This window comes from Dipodomys ordii, unplaced genomic scaffold (genome assembly GCF_000151885.1).
Source record: "Dipodomys ordii isolate 6190 unplaced genomic scaffold, Dord_2.0 Scaffold108, whole genome shotgun sequence".
Classification (NCBI taxonomy): Eukaryota; Metazoa; Chordata; class Mammalia; order Rodentia; family Heteromyidae; genus Dipodomys; species Dipodomys ordii.
Window position 1 is genome coordinate 263053 of NW_012267324.1, and position 20660 is coordinate 283712.

General features: G+C 56.9%; 1 protein-coding gene across 1 annotated transcript in view; it reads right to left on the minus strand.

The window, feature by feature from the left end:
• Brd4 (bromodomain containing 4) overlaps positions 1–11382 on the minus strand; it is a 29058-nt gene extending 17676 nt beyond the window's left edge. Inside the window, exons 1-9 of the mRNA XM_013028280.1 lie at positions 11021–11382; positions 7794–7931; positions 6609–6744; positions 4876–5162; positions 4146–4508; positions 3525–3653; positions 1281–1456; positions 1079–1134; positions 670–951 (exon numbers count right to left, since the gene is read on the minus strand). Of these exons, the coding sequence (XP_012883734.1) occupies positions 670–951; positions 1079–1134; positions 1281–1456; positions 3525–3653; positions 4146–4508; positions 4876–5162; positions 6609–6744; positions 7794–7931; positions 11021–11305 (1852 nt within the window). The 5' untranslated portion in view covers positions 11306–11382. The remainder of the gene's footprint in view (positions 1–669; positions 952–1078; positions 1135–1280; positions 1457–3524; positions 3654–4145; positions 4509–4875; positions 5163–6608; positions 6745–7793; positions 7932–11020) is intronic.
• Between the last annotated feature and the right edge of the window lie 9278 nt (positions 11383–20660).

Consider the following 20660-nt stretch of genomic DNA (forward strand, 5'->3'; position numbering starts at 1 on the left):
GGGCGCAGGCAGCGGGGCGCGGGGCGCGGGGCAGCAGCGGGCGGCACTGAGCACTCAGGAGGCGATGGCGGGGTTTGCAGGCACAGGGCCGGGTGCTGGCGTGTCCCGAGACCTTCTGCCTGGAAAACCCGGGGATCCGGGGGAACAACGTAAGCAGCCAGCCAGGTGGCAGAGGCCCAGGGACTCCATGACTACCGCAGTGGTGGGTTGGGGCGGGTGTGGCGGAGGGCAAGGCGGCCTCTGAGCTGCACGTGGCCGCTTTAAGCATGAAATACAACTGTCAGTGTAGCTATCCACCCCGCTGCAGTGACTCCCCCAGTCTTCACTATGATTCGGAGAGCGGAGCAGGGGGCTGGAGCCTGCTCCAGGTCCCCTCCCTGGAGCCAAGGAGCCCTGGCGGCGGGGAGAGGGGTCTCCACAGCAGGCAGAGGCGCTGCTCCCCCCAGGCAGAATGCACCTGGCCTGCCGGCAGATGTCAGGAAGGAGGGTACCCGGACGCGGCCAGGGAACAAGACCAGGCAGAAGAAAGGGCTTCACAGCAGCAAGGCCGCAGCGAGGCAGCGCCTGAAGCCAGGCGCCAGGCCTGCGGGCGGGACGGCGGTGTGCGCGGGGAGGGGGGTCACGCGCCGCGTCCCAGGATGAGGTGCTGGGGACGCGGTCTGTGCTCACCCTCGGCCACTCCCCCACCACAGAGGCATCTGTGCTCTTCTTCCAGACTGGCTGCCACGCACACAAGGCGCAAGGCCCTTCCCATCCCCTGCGTGCTGGGGGCCTGGCGGTCACGGAGCACAGGCCGGAGGCCCATGGGGTTGCGAGGAGCGTCCATGGCGGGGACAGGGGAGGAGCGTCCATGGCGGGTGGCCCCGGGCTTCCGCTGTGCAGCCGCGCTCCGTCTGTGGGATGGAGCTCTGCGGGAGCCCGACAGCCACGTCGACCCCATCGACGCCTGTGCTAGAGGAAGGAAGGGCGCCTTCCTGCGTGTGAGACACACAGAGCCTGCTGGGAACAGCCCATGGGCTGGGCCCCATGCCCAGAGGCCCCAAGCCTCGGGCAGCCCGAGAGGGAAGGGTGACCACACCTTGGAAGGCAGGCCTGCCACGGGAGCGGCGGAACGGGGCAGTGTGGCCCGCAGGGCTGCCGGAAGGCCAGCAAGAGGCCAGGAGAACAGAGCCCCATGGCCCACCAGAGGGAGTGGGGGCCTGAGCCCTGCTCATGGTGGGTTCAACTCTGGCCAGCCCCTCGCCACGCCCACCCACCCCACCCCTGTGCGGTCCGGTCACAGGTGCTGGTGGACCTCAGCGCAGCGCCCGGGGCAGAGAGCAGGAGTTTCTCCTTGCTCAGCCTCATCCCCCATGGCGGCCATCGGGTCCAGAGGAAGCAGGCCTTCCCGCTTAGTAACCACGACGATGATGACGAGACAGACAAGCTCAGGTGCCAGCGTCCCGCCCTGACACCCCTTTGGAGGACACAGGTGGGGAGGCCCTGGGGAGCCACATGCTGGGCAGAGCGTGAGTGGAACCCAGCAGGGCGCGTTTGCACAGACCGAGCTCAGAACGCGCTGCCCCTGGTGCACACCGGACCCCAAGGCATCTGCAGCCTGCCTCTCCTCCCCGCCACAAAACACTACTGCACGACACTGTCCACTGCACACCCGCTCCTCCCTCAGGTAAAACTTGGGCGGCCGCAAGGACTGCCGTCACTAGCACACTTCGCAGCTGCTCTTCAGAACGGAGCTGAGCGCAGAGGCTGCTCCGTGCCACGCTGTGCTGCCAGCCTTCAGCCCACGCCACTCAGGAAGACAAGACCAGACACAGTAGACAGCCTTTTCTCTCCTTTCAAAATAGCATTCTTCCATGCTGATGGAGTGTTGGTTTGGACAAACAGAGACATGGATGCCCAATGTGGGCAAAGCTACCCCTACCCCATCTTCCCAGGAGAATGGGGTGGAGGGGAAAGGGAGGGAGTCAGGTGTGTAGACAATGTGAGGCACTACTGCCACCTGGTGGCCCCGTTTAAGAATTGCAGTAAAACTAAAGTGCTAACTTTCAATGATGGGACAGGCACCAAACACGAATGGCGAAGGGGCTGTCTATGAAAACAATACAGTTACGCAGTCCATAACAAAACCACGTCCAACTGAGGGAGGCAAGCGGAGCTCCCAGCACCAGAGCCTTGAAGAATCCGAGTCTGACTGACCCCTCCTTTCCCCTCCCTCTCCCGTGTGTGCGCAGGAGGTGCAGGGGCGTTTAAAAGACAGCCCCCCCACCATTTGGTCATGCCCCCATAACAAGGGCCAGTGAGTAAAAATGCACCCCTATTCTCACAGGGCAGTGTTTGTCCCTCCACAGGAGTTGGGTGACAGTGGGAGGAGGAAGGGACTCTGCCGAGCCTGGACCTGGACCGCATGCCGGGGGCCAGAGAGCTGGGGCGCGGACCAGGTGTGTGACCCCGATGCCACTGTGCTGTAGAGACACAGGTCAAAGGCTTCCCAAGGCCTCACCCCGCCCAGGAAGCACAGGCCGCCCTGAGGTAGGTGTGTGTGTGCATGCGCGCGCGCGTGCACGGGCGCATCGGCTCACACAGTCAGCTCTTAGGACAAGTCAGCCTGCCCACTGCCTTGGGGTGAAACGGCTGGGAATTCTTAGAACCTCACGTGGCTCCTTCCCGAGAATTTTAAAAAGCACAAAACATTAACTTTTTTTTTTTTTGGGTCAGTTGGGTCGTGGTTCAAAGCCAGCCCGGGCAGGAGAGACTATGAGACTCCTATCTCCAATCAACGACCAGAAAAAAAAAAACCCAGAAGTGGTGCTGTAGCTCAAGTGGTAGAGCACTCGCCTTGAGCTGAAGGACAGCACCCAGGCCCAGAGTTCAAGTTCCACGACCGATCAAAAAAAAAAAAAAAAGAGTCTCACGAACTTTCCTGCCGGGGCTGGCTTTGACCCGAAAACCTCAGATCTCGGCCTCCTGAGTAGCTAAGATGACAGGCATGAGCCACCAGCGCCCGGCACAAAACATTAACTTTTATTCTCCCAAGATGTTCAACCCTGACCTTACTACCCAGAGAGAAGGAAGCCCTGCTCAGGAATGTTCTTCCAGCCGCACCACAGGGCCTCAGCTTGGAGGAAGCGCCTGTCAAACCGACCGTGGAGACGGCCACCCTGCAGCCACAAGGCGAGCAGTTACTGCAGCTCATGCATATGTGCCTAGCACAGGTGTCCCCGCTTCCCCCCCCCCCCCCGCCCTGTTGGTTTGAGACAGCTGTGTTTTGAAGAAGAGATCGGGACATGCACAGAGCACACACTCTCCAGACAAGGGCAACAGGACACGGGTGGAGAATGGGTGGTGGGAGGCAGTGTCCAGTGGGAAAACCCAGAATAAAACCAGCCACTTGATCTTAGTAAGTAACCCTGACTTAATGCGTGCGCCTGCCTGGGTGAAATTCACTCCTGCGGCATCATGGGAAGGAAAGCGAGGCAGTCGGCCAACGCCACAGGGTCTGGCCCGCCTCCCCGCCAGAGCCTCACCTGGAGCTTGCGTGCCATGGCCACCACCTCGTGGTCAGGCGGGTTGTACTTGTAGCAGTTGGAGAACATCAGTCGGACGTCGGCACCAAATTCCTGAGCATCTCGGTACTCACGGGACTCTAGTTTAGACTGGAAAAACAAGACAGGCTCCAGTTTGCCACTGCTCGGGCTCTCCTTGGGGGAGAGGGGAGGGGCGTGGCGTGGCCTCGTGACTAGCAGCAGCACCGTGCCCCAGTTCTCACACCGCATCTTAGCACGGAGGTCGCCAGCACTGGCCCAACAGCAAGAGAACACGGAAGCCCAGGAGGCAGAGGAGGGCTAGGCTCAGTGCTGTCCCCCGCTGCTGGTCCTATTCCAGCCCACAGAGAAAAATGATGGGAAGAAGTCCTAACAAACCCAAAGGGGCTCAGAACACTTGGGCCGAATGTCCTCACGCGTGTCATCATCTACAGGGCGAGGTGTCTCCCACGGGAGGCCCCACCACACAGCTCTCTGGGAGCCCAAGCGGCGTCTGCGTCCGGGAGGCACACACACACCCAGGACAGACGTCGGGTCAGCGCATGGCCCCACCGCGTCCAGCAGGGGGCGTGGGCGTCTTTAGGAGGTGCGGGTGCCGCTCACCTTGATGGTGCTCATGTCCATGGGGTGCTTGATGATATCGCAGTAGTCGTGCAGGCCCAGGGCCTCCACGTCCACGGGCTTGTAGAAGGGCCAGGCGTAGGCCGCGTGCTTCTTGGCGAACATCTCCTTGAGAATGCCGCTGCAGCACTTGAGCTGCTCCGAGACCTTGCTGCTCTTCTCCGGGGCGAGGTGCTGCTGCGAGTCAGGCACGTCCTTCTTTGGGGGCTTCACAGGCCGGCTGCTCTCCCGCCGGGGCCCCAGCTTGGCCGTCTTGGGCTCTGGGGCCAGTGAGGGCGGCTCGTGGATGGGGTCGATGGTGGTGGGGGTGGTGGTGTCTGCTTTCCTCTTCACCCCCTTCTTAGTCTGCCGGAAGCATACAACGGGCTAAGGCACGGCCGCTCAGGGTCCCCAAGCCCCTCCTAGGGTCCCCACGCTCGGGGGAAGGAGCCAGGACAGGCAGACACTGGGGCTGGGAGAAGCCACGACTCTGAGTCTGGGACTTGCTCAACACCAGACACCTGCCCTAGCCACGACTCGGGCTAGATGGCAGCTACAAGAGGTCCTGGAGACGAGCAAGGGGCAGCAACTCCCGGGCGTGCATCACGGGCCTGCAGGTGCCTAACCCTCAGCAACACGGGGGACAGTGCTAGTGAGCCGGGACGGGCTCCATGCAGACTACCCAGAAGGCCAGCCCGTCCCTGGCTGCGGCCTGCAGCGCCGGGACCCTTACCTTCACGGGCTGGGGGGTGGCGATGATGGGTGGGTGGCTCTGCACGGGCTGCGGAGCTGCCGTCGGTGGGGGCGGTGGCTGGGGGGGCACCGGTGGGGGCATCTGCAGTGGCTGGGGGGGCACCACGGTCATGACGGGAGTCTGGACGATGAGGTCTGGGGTGACGGCGGGGAAGGGGTGAGGCGCGGTCTGCACGGGAGGGGGGCTCTGCTGAGGGGTCTGGGTCTGCGGCGGAGTTGATGCTTGCGTTGTGTTCGGGACCGTGGACACACCTGGCTTTGACGTCCCTAGCAATCACAAGAAGACCAGGAGCTCAGAGGCTGCGCTGACGGGCGTAGCTCGCCTGGCCAGGCCACCAGCGCCCCATACTGCACTTCCCGGCCCCAAACCGCGCACTTCCTGGCCCCACTCTGCGCACTTCCTGGCCACATGTCCCCTCGCGAGAAGGGAGGCCCAGGACAAAAGAACAGGAATGCCAGGCCGGGCGCAGCAACACCAGCCCGTCGGAGCGGCCACGCTCCCCGAGTGCAGCCTTCCAAGTGTGCCCTCCTGTCCCTCCTGTCCGGGGCTAGCAAACCCCCACCCAGCCAAGCGCCCTGTGGATGGACGCCCTGCCTCCTGGTGATGGGGAAGGGCAGGCAGCTGCTGCCCCGACGGCTCCCACGGCCGGGGGTCTGAACAAGCCGGCGGCCAGCGCGCACGCGGGCCATGCGTGCTGGTGTGGAAAGGAAACACACCCCAGTTCCCTGGAAAAGCTGTCTTCACCCACAGGCTCCCCTCGAGGGATGAGGGGAGGTTCTGCCAAGTCCCCCTGTTCTTCCCCGGGGCACCCCACTTGGGCTTCTCCAGGGATTTGACGCCTTGAGGAGAGGTCACAGGTGCAGACCACAGCCCTAGTCCTGGCCCCGGGCGAGGCAGACACAGGGTCATCACCCCATGGGCATGATCTTGAAGAGGGGGCTGGCAAGGCTGGTTTTCCTCGGTGACTCTGGACACTGGACTCTCCGATACCACTGTCCCCTCGGGGCAGGAGGGGTAGCTAAAGACATGGGGAGAGGCAGTGCGGGAGGCGCTGTGGCGGAGCCCGCCCTGTCCTGGATGGCAGCGCTGTCCAGCCGGCCTTCGCTTGGGGGGGGGGGGGGGTTGGGGGGGGGGGGTGCGGGGGTAGCGGGCCACAACACAGTGACAGAGGCGCAACTGAGCACGCTGGGCACCGGGGCCGCTAACAGGGCTACAGGACCGGGACACTGGTTGAAAATACTTCTGGTTGGATTAAATTCTTCTTTAATAAACACATTTTTTATTGTTATTATGAAGGTGATATATATACAGAAGGGTTCTATACAGTTATATAAATTAGGTGAAGAGTACACCTCCTTTTGGACCATACTGGATTAAAGTCTTTACTCTGGAATGGAAAGCAGCCCTTGGGGTAGAGCTCAGGGCAGAGGCCTTGGCTCAATCTCTAGCACCAGACACAGACACACAGACAGAGGAAAAGTACAAACCTACTGCACTGACAAGGTATACACTTGTTGACCTAAGTGCACGAGCCACGCGGGGGCCAGTGACTCTAGCTGAATGCTGGGGACGGGGAAACAAGGGGGGGGGGTAGGAGGGGGACGAGCCTGCGAGGGGCCGGCCCCCACTCATGTGGGCGCACAGCAGCCCATCGTTAACGTCACCTCTGACCTCCCCGCCATGTCCAGTACTGCAGCCACGCGGTACTCTACCTGCTTCTTTCCTCCCACGTCCTCTTCCTTTTGCCTGGACTATCATGATCTCCGTTTCTTCTGTGGGCAGCTCATTGATTTTTTGCAAGAAGAGCTTCTCCAGAGCTTCTGCCATCAAGACGATGTCATCTCCAGGCTGTGTGGGGAGACAGGTGGGGTAGAGCGAGCGGGGAGCGCGCCCACCGCCTCCTGCGGACAGGGCACCCAGCCCCCCCCCTCCAGTGTTTGGAGCGTCACACGCAGGGTCCTTCCTGGGCTAGACCCTAAGGGGCCACAACCGCCACACGCAGGGTCCTATAGGAGCTATCTGCTGTGCTTCCCTCGCTCACTGCTCTACCTCTCTGTGCTGAAATCCATCCTGAACATCCTGGAGCCTAAGCGTCCGCTGAGCTCAGCCAACCCTGACCGGGCCCTTCCGGCTTTAGGGCCTCTTGCACACCAGTACTCAAATGGCACTGGGTTCTGTGCAGCAATGCCTTTGCAGGGGTCCGACCGTGCTCTCCCGCGTACCCCAAGGCAGCTCCGAGGGGCGTGCTCGGTACAGGTCCCTGCCGCCTGGGTGGTGAGCACTAGGACTTTACAAAACACAGGAAACTTCAAGAAACTCACCTACCCATCTCTTCTGGGCCATTTTACCCACTACACCAGCAGAGGCCAAAAGCTGAGTTCTGTATAGTCTCCCTCCAGAGCCGTTCTATTTGAAAGGGTTGGTTTTAATCACATCTGTGGTCTCAACTGTGAACAAATGATCTGGCTTCATGGCACAGCCGAGCCCAAAGGTGTGGCTACGGGGTGGGGAAGTGACCTTAGGTCTGCATGGAAGACGGGGAGGGGGACCCCGATTCTATGACCAGTCCGGGAGGCTGTGCCCACACGGGCCGGGCCCTGCGCCCTTGCTTTCACTCCGGGCTCTGTCCGGGCACCGCTCCGCAGGACAGACAGGACACCCTCTGAAGGCCTCTTCCCTGACAGTCACGCTGCTCACTGGGCCGTCAGGCGGCCACGGCCGACCTCACGCCTCTCTTCTAGACATGCTGAGGAACTAAAGCTCGAGGACCCAGCAGCAAGTGCTCAAGCTAACCAGGACAGCTCACCGCAGTCCCGGCCCTCCTCCCCGCCGCTCCGCTCCGCAGCCCCGTTCTCCTTCCCTTCCCCAGGCTAGCAGGATCCCGCCCCGCATCTCACCTTGTTGTAGATGTAACAATTTGTAAACATAGTGTTGAAGTCCTGGATACATTCCTGAGCATTCCAGTAGTAGTTGTTTTCTAAGCGCTTCTTTATTGTTCCCATATCCATAGGCGTTTTAATGATTTTATAGTAATCCTAGGAAGGAGGCAGAGTAAAAAAGGCCAGAGTTACCCAGTAGCCTGGCTGGGCCGGGCCGCCTGGCCCGCAGATCTGGGTCTCACTCCACGGGTAAACTGAGGCTCTCCTGTGGCGTGAGTGACTCAGGGAAACCCAGAATAAAGTAGATTGGATCAGAAAAGAATTTCAAAATACTGCTTGCAAGACAGAGGGGAGAGACGAAAGCTGCCAGCTGCCCCACCTGGACCAGACTGTCTTCATCAAAATTGATTACTTTGCTTTTCTGGTTTTAACTTTCCATTTTTAATAAACAATGGGAAAAGCCGGGCGCTGGTGGCTCACGCCTGTCATCCTAGCTACTCAGGAGCTGAGATCTGAGGATCGCGGCTCAAAGCCAGCCCGGGCAGGAAAGTCCGTGAGACTCTGATCTCCAATGAGCCACCAGAAAACCAGAAGTGGCGCTGTGGCTCAAGTGCTCACCTTGAGCTGAAGAGTGCAAGGATAGCGCCCAGGCCCAGAGTTCAAGCCCCACGACTTACAAAAAATAAAAATAAATAAACAATAGGAGAAACCACACAGGCTTAAAAAAAAAAAATAAAGGGGCTCTGAGCCAGGCACAGGTGGCGTGATCCTAGCTAGTCAGGAGGCTAAGATCCGAGGATCGTGGTTCAAAGCCAGCCTGGACAGGAAAGTATGTGAGACTAGATATATCTCCAATTAATCACCAAAAAGCTGGAGGCAGAGCCGTGGCTCAGGTGGTAGAGCTGGGCCAGCCTGGAGGGGAAAAGCTAAGAGACAGCACAAGGCCCTGCGTTCAAGCCGGAGGACAGGAAGGAGAGTGGAGAGGGCTTTTACTCAGATCCTCTCGTGCAACTTCACGATTCATAAATGCAAACTGCCGCAGCACCAGTGCCCGCGCCCCTGCCCCTCTCTCCGCACCCCTGCGTCTTGTCCCTTGGACGGCCGTGAGGGCCGCGCCTCGCTCCCCTCCCCTTGCCCGGTCCCCGCCACGCCCCACCGCTAAGGATCAACCAGACCAACCAAATGAGGCAACCTGGACAATCTTCACAGTCCTCAATAAAAACACCTCAGCGCGCCCAATCCCAAGCCTTCCAATCTTGTTCCCCGCAAAGTGCCAAACTCATTCCAGCCAGTAACATGGATGCCTTGGAGAGCTCAAAACCAAACCGCTGTTCTCACTCGCCTTTATTTAAAGCTCTGAAACCAAAGGCTTATTTCCCGAAACAAGGAGCCTGGAGGCAGAGCGGCTGCTGCTTGGGCTTCCAGGCAGAGGCTACAGAGGGCGCTGGGCTGGGGCCTTCTGCCGTGAGGCATGGGACCATCCCATCCACGCTCAGCAGCAGGGCGGGGCAGAGCGGCTACTGGAGGGAGGGCAGAGCAGGCCATCAGGTGGCAGGGGCAGCGGGTAAGGAAGGCCACGCGAGCACGAGCCAGCATCCTCCATGGTATGGGCTGCATGGTACAGCCGGGCAGGAGGCCAAGAGCGGGCCTCAACACCAAGCTGCACACTCTACTGTGCTCAACCTTCTCAAGAGAGCCTAACCCCAACACCAAGCCCCGCGGAAATCTAAATTGTATTGTATGGCCTCAGGACTCAGAGAATAGTGCTCAGTGTGTGCACCTGCGCACTGGCTACAGGGTCAAGGGGACCCAGGACAAAGAGGAGAGCTTAGGACGAAAGCAGCGTGCAGGGGCAGTAAATGTGGGCTAAGGACAGGTGAGGATCTGAAAGGCATCACGAAGCAGGACGGGGGTGTGGGGCTCTCTCTCTGCAGCTCCCAGGAAACAGTGGGACTGATGAGCCACAGGGGCCCAGCCCGCCAGGGGCAGCCCACAGCGAGAGCTGCGGGGCCATTGTGACCTTCCCCGCTCCCCTCTGAACACACGGGGTCAGTGCCGCCAGTGTCCAGCCCCCTCTCAGGTCACAGCCGTCAGAGGGCACCTACTGGTGGAGCTGGTGCGCAGCAATCCTGGCCACCCTCCGGAGCCCGGCTGTGCTGAGCACGTGGCCTGAGTCCCACTGGCCGGGGTGCCCTCACCCTCGCGTGGCATGCCGCACTCCAAGCCGCCCGCCCGCCTGCCCGGCTCGCCCGCCTGCGCCTCCAGGCCTCCACGCTCACTACCCTTGTCTCCACACACACACTTGCTCTTCAATTCCATGTTTCTTTACATCGTGGCTTCACGTCCTGGCCTTTAGTGACTTCCACCTCTGCGTCAGGTCCCCGAGGCCAGCGGGGTGGGAGCTGACGTGACGCAGCAGGGGCTGCTGTCTGCCGCACGTCTCCCGTGTCCTTGCTGTGCGCCCTGGCTTCACTCCTCTGCGCTGCACGGGCCCCTCAGCCTGCTGCCCGCGTCCCATCTTCCCCTGCACCCTTCTCCGGATCCGGAGCCAGCTCACCACCCGGCCACCTGGAAGCCCCCGGCCGCTCTCGCCTCTCACGAGCATACTCGCGGCACCTGTTTGGTAGCATGTAAGCACACACGCGCAGGTCAAGCCAGGAGGGGAGACCGGGTCCCCCTCCTCCAGGAATGTGGGCTTGTGGACGGAGCCACTCCTCCCTCCACGCAAGCGGCTCTGGACCAACACTGCCGCTCACTCCACTCGCTGGGGGAGGGACTAGGCACCCAAGGGGGGGGGGGTGAGAGACTTAAGCAGAAGAATGAAAGCATGCCCATGGCTCCCAGAGGTTCAACACTGGGGAGCCCAGCTGGCAGAGCTGTCTGCTAGGGACGCAGGGAAAGAAGGAGGAGGAAGAAAAAAAAAAAAAGAACCCGAAACAAAAAAGCAAAAAGAAGCCAGTGGGCGGTGGCCACACACCGGGTGGGGACAGCAGCCATGCGCCCGCTGCCCTCTCCCCTCGTTTCCCTCCCCAGACCCCAACAGCTACAGAAGCACGTAGCTCCTTCTTTCTCTTCCAGAGGTGCCGGGCTGGCACCTCAGGTCTGCCGATAAACGCTGTGTGGTGCTAGTGTTCTGAGCTCTCACTGTGACCCAAACCCATGCGCACCGTCCCTCAGAATCTGCCCCCCCAGGAAACACACGGGGGCGGGGGGGAGCAGGGAGGAGCGAGTTACGAGTTACTCACAGGGAGGTTCAGCTTGACGGCGTCCACAGGCTGCTGGAAAGGCCACGCAAACTGGTGTTTCCATAGCGTCTTGAGCACCACGCGGAGCAGGTATTGCAGTTGGTTGGTCAGCCTCTTGGGCTTATTGGGGTTGGAGGTCTCCGGGGGCGGGGGGTTGGTGCTGGCTGCATTGGCTGGCTGGGGTTGGGCCTGAGCCTGCGTCGTAGACATCTGGGAGGTTTCTAGTCCATCCCCCATCACTGGCAGATTTCTCAATCTTGTCCCAGGGCCGCTCTCCGCAGACATGCTAGTGATCCCATCACATTCTTCACCAGGCTGTCTGCAAGGAGGAGAAAAGTGCCATCAGAGACCAGCCATGGACGGGCCACATGCAAAACCACACAGCACTCTGGCTGCCAGCTCCAAGGGCCCAGGGGCCTTGGAAGCGGTGGGCAGGTAAGCTGGCACACCTGACTAAATGCTCCAGTGTCTGCTTTCCTCCAAGACTCCCCACACAGCAGCCAGCAGAAATCCCCTCCCGAGGGCCAAGGCAGGGACACAGGCACCCCGGGAAAGCCCTGTCTCAGAGTGGCACGGCCCCTCCCCACGGTAAGCGTCCAGGGGGTGCGGGGGGGGGCCCACATCTGGCACTGATGTGCAAATTCTTGTCTGTGGGGTCCGGCCAAGCCAGCGATTCCCAGGCAGGGCGGAGCAGGAAGGACAGGCCGCCCCCTGCGTGCGTGGGCTGCCCACACAGCCCTCTGCTCACACCAACATCATTTTCTGGGTAACTAAAGTAACGTAGGGGTGCTGATGAAATAATTCCTCTAAAGGCTGTTACTGGTAAGAAAAGGAGCCCGGGCTGGGTGTGTGGTTCACACGTGTAGCCCAGGCGGTTGAGGTGGTGGTGACCAGGAGGGCCCACAAGCCTGGGCAGAATGTGAGTGAGAGCCCAGCTCAGTCAACAAGCCAGCACCTGGCCGCACCGGCCAGCTCAGCTGGGGGCCGGCGAGGGGGACGCCCCGAGTCCCAGCTCAGTCAACAAGCCAGGGGTGGGATGTGCTAAGTCTAGGCAAAAACACAAGGCCTTATCTGGAAAATAACTAAAGCAAAGCAAAACACCAAAGAGGTCCTGAGTTCCAAACACTCCAACTCCGTTATACTGCCAAGAAGAAAAGGAAAACTGACCTACATTTTATTATCCAGAATGAGGCACCTCTGGGACAATACCTTGACTGGTGCCCAGTGCTCTTCTGAGCACACGTCTGAGGCCTCTCCCCACCCCCCACAACCCAGCCCGGGTGAATGACCCCAGCTGATGTCTGGAAACCTTGCAACCGACATCTTCAGAGCACACACCTGTGCCCTATCCAGGTTTTCCAATGGGACAAATGGGAAGACATACACTCATGAGTTAAGGGATTTGTGGTTTTACTGCAAAATGCCCTGCAGAACACACTGCTCAGAGCTCTTGCGTTTTAATGAGAAGATACAGATCGGCCTTTGAGAACTTCTGTTTTGTTTTGGTGCATTTGTATATCCCTATTTGTGATTTTTTTGATGTATTTTTCAGATAGTGTTTGGCTTTAGTCCAAGATTCACCTACCTATGTCCCCTGTGTAGCTGGGATTACAGGTGCTCACTGCTACCATGTTTGGTATGTTGGTTGAGACTGGGAAGGAGGTGTGTCTCACTTTTTGTCTGGGCTGGCTTAGAACCCTGATCCTCCCACAATCTCTACCTCCCAACAGGCTGCAACTTTGGGTATACATTCCACCTACTGTTTGTGACAGTTTGCTACCCATGCGAAAATGGTTCAAATTGCTTTATCTCCCATCTAAAGTCACAAAGTCTATAAACTGGGGGCCAGCTGCATCTATAGGAATGAGGGTGGAGTTGGGCAGAGGTAAGGAAACCTTTCTGGCTGAGACATCTGGCAAGGGCATAGGAAGAGGCAAGTTTTTTCACCACAGGGAGGAGGAGACAAGGCAGGTCAGGGAAGGCCGGCTGGCTCTGCGCCTTCATTCTGGAAGGTACTTGGGTGAATCCAGAAACAGCTTTATGCTGAGGCACTCTGACTGCTAGTGAAGCGCTTCATATTCAGTCCAAATGTCATTTAAACCAAGGTTTCCACAAATTCTTTTGTCAATCCAATTCTGGCAAAGTCTAAAGTGCCAGTGGGCAACTTGTGACATAAAACAACTGGTGGCTCGAGTCAGGGCCTGCGGGCCTGGCGCTCCAGGAGGGGCCTGGCTGCTGGTACCCAAGAGCCGGCGGCAGCCTGCAAACGGTCTATAAGAGCAATTCTGACTTCCATGGTCTTCTGGCTGACTGTACAGGTTCAGCTCTCCCCTGCTGGGCAGCACACGGAATACATGGAACTTGGAAGTCAAAAAGTGATGTGGACAAGGAGCACACGGCACTACAGGCCCGCCGGTCAGGGCTGTTTAAGAGGAAGGGTTGTTCTCTAGCCCCTCAGCAATGTCTCCTGCCTGGTACCCAAACCAGAAAGGCGTATGACCCAAAGGGCAAACATGCACCCACCCCCACCCCCACCCCCAGCCCATCAAGGGGATCAGGTGAGCAGCAGGAATGTAAGTCATGAGGGGGCTGGGGCCTAGCCATGATCATCCCACCAAAAGGATGTGCCATCAATTTTCCATTAAGTGGTGACATTCTGGAACTTTCTAGGCAGCATCTCTGAGGGAAGATGAAACCAAGGCAATGGATTTTTGGAGTTGCTGGGCTGGGCATGCTCTGGGCCAGCCCCGGCTCCACAGCAGCCAGGCTGGCGCAGGCCACACCTGCCTTACGGCAAACACCCTGGGGCTTCCGGCTCCACCTCAGATACTTGGAAAAGCAACTCTCATGTGGGCTACATGGTGACCGCCAGGCTCAGCCATCCAACCAACCAACGAATGTGCTGCTCAGGGCTATGTGCACGCCCTGGTACCCAGAAGCGGACAGTTTCCTACCTAAATGACTAAGCAATACTTTGCTGAACACCACGAAGAAGGAAGGGCAGGGCTGCTGTGAACATGGACAAGGAGCGGGGGACGGGCTCTCACCTAGAGAGACAAGGGCAGCCCCATCCGCCAGGAGGGGAGAGAGTGAGCGGGAACAGAAGGACAGGACACAGCACCGGCACAGGCAGGGAGCTAGGCCTCGAGACACCAGCCTAACAGGACAGATGGGAATCCTGCGGCAGAGAAGACGTTGTTTTCAACTTTGAAAAAAAAAGTTGCTCTTTCCCTTTCGTGTAACCTGTGCCCAGAGGTCTGAGCCGCCATGCCCAATGGTAAGAGTTAGCTGAATAAGCCAGGCGCCGGTGGCACATGCCTGTCACCCTAGCTATTCAGGAGGCTGAGATCTGAGGATCGAGGATCACGGTTCAAAGCCAGCCTGGGCAGGAAAGTCCCCGTGAGACTCGCATCTCCAATGAACCCTGAGAAAACTGGAAGTCGAGGCTATAGCTGAAGTGGTAGAATGCGCTAGCCTTGAGCCGAAGAGCTGAGGGACAGCGCTCAGGCCCAGAGTTCAAGTCCCATGACCAAAACAAAACAAAAAGTTAGCTGAATGGGCTGGGAAAGTGGCTTTAGTGGTAGAGGGCTCAGCTAGCATACATAAAACCCTGGGTTTGATTCCTCAGTACCACATAAAAAGAAAAGTCAGAAGTGGCGCTGTGGCTCAAGTGGTAGAGTGCTAGCCTTGAACAAAAGAAGCTCAGGGACAGCACCCAGGCCCTGAGTTCAAACCCCACGACTGGAAAGGAAAAAAAAAAAAAGCTGAAGGTCAAGGCACAGTTAGAGAATTGCACCTGTTTCCAAGCCAAGAGGCCCCAGTATGTAACTGGATTGGGCGCCCCATTTCTAGATCTACTTCCTATGCCACACAATCCTAATTCCAGAGGAGGCAGAAAAGATGGAGCGAGGGCAGAAGTGTGACGAGTGTCACGGTGCCCAGACCACACCAACACAGAGCCACTGCATCCCATGCCACCACTGGCAAAGCTGTGTCCAGCAGAGGCTGCAGCAAAGGGCAAATACTGCTTATGTCTACGTCAATGGGGACACGGCAGGGGGTGTCTAAGTGGTTCTAGGGTTGAGGAGTTGCGATGCCCAGCTCCCGCAGACAGAGACAAACATTCCATTACCAAGTCCCCCTGGTTTGGAAGGATCAAAAAAAGCTCATCCTTGCAATCCTGCCTTATTTTTTCATCAGCTACATAAGGGGACAGCAGTACTAACTCAGTTGGTTTAACCTATTTAATAAAATTGATCTGCATTTCCTTTGGCCCTAGAGCATGGAAACATGAGACCCTTAAGGATGCTGTGAACCACAAAGTTAGGAACCTTTGGGTTAATGAAAATAAAATTCTGTTGTTCCAAAGTTCATAGACCTATGATAAGCTTGCCTGCTTTTCAAAGATATTCTCTACTATCATTTCACTTCTCACCAAAGTGATGGGGCTATTTTTTTGGGGGGGTGGTGGTGGTGGTGGTCATGGGGCTTGAAGTCAGGACCTGGGCACTGTCCTTCAGCTCTTCAGCTCAAGGTGAGTGCTCTACTGCTTGAGCCACAGAGTCCCTTCCAGTTTTCTAGTGGTTTATTGGAGATAAGAGTCTCCTGGACTTTCCTGCCCAGGCTGGCTTTGAACCATGATCCTCAGATCTCAGCCTCCTAAGTAGTTAGGATGAAAGGCGTGAGCCACTGGCGCCTGGCTGATGGGACTATTTTTAAGTTCTATTTTTTCTGAACTTCAAAAGGTTGTACAGGGAAGTGTCCATCCATGTGTCCAGGGCTTCATCAGAGATACCCCTGTGAGACGTTCTGGTATTCCTGGCCTTATCTGTGACCTAGCTAATAGTCTGCACAACTTACAAGTCTCTAGAGAAAAGTTTGTCTGAGTAAGTCCAAAGCAGATTGGGGAAGCCTGAGTGTCTCCACAACAGCGTCCCACTCCCCACCCACCCCAGGCTCCGTCTTGCAATCAGCCTGGCACGAACACGGGCTCCTCTTTTGAGAAGAGGAGCAGGAGCGAAGGACAGGAGGAGAGGACACAAACGAGGAGAAAAAGATCACAAACTGCCCAGAAATCACCTGATTTCTAGAGATGCAGTTCCCAGTTTCACCAGGTTTTGACCGGCTACACACTGTCTACAGTCCTCAACCGTATTGGGCCACTAAAGCGACAGCATGGTGGCGGCAGGCTGGCGGGGAAGGCTGGAGCAGCTGTGGAGATCAGTGCTGAGCCCCAGGCCCCCAGGAAGCACAATCCTCAGTGAAGAAAAACAAAAGTACGGTTAACTCAAAGTGTCCTGAATCCTCCCAGAAAATCTGGTTACCATGCTTTCTGGCACTCTACAGAAGCCATTACCACACTGGTTTGTACAGGCTGCAGCAAGTGCCCATCCCGTTCTGAGCTGGTGCGCAGGCCTGCGTCACTTAGCCCTCCTCTGTGTGAAGCAGGCAGTGGTATCATCAATTTTACCATCTCCCCCCACCCCATAACACAGAAGCGCGGTGGTCACCTGCAGAAGAATGCTCTGGCATGCTTACTCAAGGACAAGTGTGTGTTTGGGGGAGTGGGGGTGGGACACTGGTGAAAACCTGGCACTCTCTCAATACTAACCAACTTGCAGCGCATCTTATTTATCCTGTCCTACAAACACCTTTGCCGAAATACTGGCTCACAACCTGAGCATCAGCAGGCCTGCTTCCTCTCTGGTCTGAGAACAGCAACGATGGCTCTAGTGCAATCTGTGTCAGTGGGGAAGCATGAACAGGATCACTTTCCATCCGACTGGCTCGGGCAGGTGCTCCTGAGAACAGCACTCCTGTCACCAGCCAGACCGTACTGCCTGGGGCCAGGCCAGCAGGCCCGCTCCAAGCAATCCTCCTGCACCAGTAACTTGCCTGCCCCTGCCCCCAGGACCTGCCACACAGGGGCACATTACCTCCAAGACCAGCTCTGCCGCTTGCCCCAACCAGATGAGCTGAGGAGACCAACTGGCCATCCTGCCAGGGGGTGTGAGACATATTCAAGGTCACTGTTGCCCACGGGGGGGGGGGGGCCGGGGAGCCATGGGCCAACAAGGATCCAGTCCCTCTCCTTTAGAAGAAAAATCAACTACAGCATGAGTAGAAAAGAGACACTTCGCCGGGTGCCTGTGGCTCACACCTGTAATCCTAGCTACTCAGGAGGCTAAAATCTGAGGATCGCAGTTCAAAGCCAGCCCAGACAGCAAAGTCCCTGAGACTCTGATCTCCCATAAACCACCAGAAAACCAGAAGTGGTGCTGTGGCTCAAGCGGTAGAGCACTAGCCTTGAGTTGAAGAGCTGAGGGACAGCGTCCAGGCCCAGAGTTCAAGCCCAATGCCAGAAAAAAAAAAAAAGACACTTTTCCCCTTCTTCTCTAAGGAAGGTACCAGGGGCTGGAAAGATCGAGCAGATCAGGTACAGTAAAGGTTCTGAGCTATTACACACACGACACCATGGAGCTGACTGCCAAGTCTGGGTAGAAGGATTCATGAAATTGTAATGCTCCTCCAAGGAACAAGCAGTAAAAACAAAGCAAACACTTATGTGCACAAGACCACAACCTGCTGGACTGGAGCACATTTTAACAGGGGCAGGTGAGGCTAACTCCTCTTGTAAAGGGCCTGGAGGTCAACACATATAATCTGTTCAAACAATCCATTCTGTAGTCATCAGGACCTGGAAGCAACCACAGAAAATCCAACACAGAAGCCTGGCGCTATGCCACACAAAGATGATTCCCGGGCAGGCATAGCTCCATGGATTCCTGAACTCTGTGATGGTGAGGGAGATAGCATCAAATCTTACACCACGCTGGAAGCTGTTAAACAACGGCTGTGGGCATGGGGAAAGAGTGAAAAAGGAAAATTTCCAATTACCCTGTCATATATGCACACGTAACAACATACCATGATGAAACCCCCGGACACCACGTACAAACAGTGTACTTCTGAAAAGGAATGAGGGGAAGAGGAAAGCGGGTCTCGTGGGGCATGGCGGTCAGCTAGCAGGAGGAGAGAGTGAATGAGAATGCATGTAGTATGTTTTTTGTCAGTCGTGGGGCTTGCACTCTGGACCTGGGCGCTGTCCCTCAGCTCTTCAGCTCACGGTGAGCGCTCTACTGCTAGAGCCACTTCTGGTTTTCTAGTGGTTTATTGGAGATAAGAGTCTGGGGGGAGGGGGGGGTGAGACACAGCTGGGAAGGTGGCTCAGTGGTAGAGTGCTTGCCTTGCATGCATGAAGCCCTGGGTTCGATTCCTCAGCACCACATAAGCAGGGGGGAAAAAGTGGAAGTGGTGCTGTGGCTCAAGTGGTAGAGCACTAGCCTTGAGCTGAAGAGCTAAGGGACAGCGCCCAGGCCCAGAGTTCAGGCCCATGACCGGACCCCCCCCCATCCCCCCAAAAAAGAGTCTCACGGACTTTTCTGCCCAGGCTGGCTTTGAACCACGATCCTCAGATCTCAGTCTCCTGAGTAGCTAGGATGACAGGCGTGAACCACCGGCATCCGGCTGCATATAGTTTTGAAGTAGTTTACATTCATGAATACAAACACGATGATAAACCTCTGCACAGGGCAGGGACAGGCTTGGTGGACACTCTACCACCAGAGGTCCACCAGAGCCCTCTGGTTCTTGTCTTTTTTACCTGTCTTCACTCTACACTCTGGCTCTTTATTCTTTCAACAGACCTGGTGTGAGATTTGTTGCACTGAGTTCAGTCTATACCATAATACGAAACACAATACAAGAAGACCGTTAATTCATAGAAAAACTGCTTCAAGACAGACTCTAAGCTGAGTGTGGTGGTCGAGCTGTCACCCAGGCTGCCTGGAAGGCTAAAAGGAGGACCTGAGCTTCAAGGCCTGCCCACATATATATCACATACACAGAAAAAGCCAAAGTGGGGCTGGGAAGGTGGCTCAGTGGTAGAGCACTCGTCTTGCATGCTTGAGGCTCTGGGTTTGATTCCTCAGCACCACATAAGCAGAAAAAAAAAGCAGGAAGTGGTGCTGTGGCTCAAGTGGTAGAGCGCTAGCCTTGAGCTGAAGAGCTGAGGGACAGCGCCCAGGCCCAGAGTTCAGGCCACATGACTGGACACTCCCCCCCCCCCAAAAAAAAACACCAGAAAAAGCCAAAGTGGCGCTGTGGCTCAAGTGGTAGAATACTAGCCTTGAGCAAAAGAAGCCCAAGGAGAGTGTCCAAGCCCTCAGTTCAAGCCCCAGGATTGGCAAAATGACAACAACAACAACAATTCCATCTCAACCAATGGCTGGGCATGGTATGTGTCTATCAACTCCGGCAACACAAGAATAAGTAGGAGGGTTGCAGTCTAGGCTGGCTCAGGCATGAAAAGACAGGCGCTAGTGTAGCTTGTCTGTAATCCTAGCTACTTAGCAGGCTGAGATGAGGCTCACAGTTTGAAGCCAGCCCTGTGTAGGGAAGGCTGTGAGACTCGTCTCCAATGAACCACCAAAAAGCTAGAAGTAAAGCTGTGCCAACCTTGAGCAAAAAGTTCATGGACAATGCCTAGACCATGAGTTCAAGCCTCAGGACCAGTACAAGACAAGAGGGAGGCTGGAGGCATGGTAGAGTGTTGGAAGCAAGCAGAACAAGCTGAGGGAAAGCCTGAGGCACTGGGCTCTGCAACCCTGGAATCAGAAGAGAAGAAAAGTGGCTCCTGGGAATATGATTTTTCCCGTCTCCTGTCTCCTCACCTGTCACCTGTTCCGGGGAGGGCGGGGGGTGGGGGTGGGGGGGAGGCAGTGCTCTTCGCAAAGAATAAGATGACAGAAAATGGACATCAAAACTGGGGGAAAACCCCCCAAAACAAAAAAAAAAAAACCAAGTCTCCAGTTTGCAAAGCAAGAGCAGACCCAGGGCTCAAAGATTACCAGTCACTGAAGCTGGCAGCTTCTAAACTGCCAACCTTGCATGCAATCAATACATACCAAGGGTACAAGAGGTTAACCCTCCATCTTCACAGAGGCCTTGGACAGTCTGTATGGCCCTAGACGAACTCGCAAAAGGATCCTGCCTCCACTTGCCCTGAATCCTTCAGGCTCTCGAGGACCCCAGCCACCTCCACCCACTTCCATGAAACCAGAGCTCCGCGTCCACTGCGGCAGCCTGGAAGCGATTCTGAAAGGAATGCCTTCTTCATCCCAGCAACTCCAGGGGCCGAACCCTCCATCATTTCAGATGAGCAGAGTTAGGGGGCAGAGAATCTGGCATGGAGCCATCGCCTTGTAAGAACTGATGGTGCTGTTTGCCATTAGTCCAGCAGTCCAGCACCCCAACTCTGAGACTCTGATGATGGAGGTGCCAGGCGCGTCTCATCTCACTAGACTTACCCACCGTCGTCTCCCTCCTACATGCAGGCAGGTGCCGGGGGCAGAGCCTCTCTCTGCAGGGCAGCTGAACTGGCATCTCAAACTCAAGTGTCCATCACACAACTTAAATACACACCATGCAGACCACCCTCGTCTGTCAGGTCCAAGTAGAAGGTAAATCACTCACACAGGGGCAGATGGCCCAAAGAAAACAAACCCAGGGAACAGACTATCACACTCAGAGGGACCTGCAGCAGTCTCGGAACCCACTGCCTTTGAATGAAACACCCAAG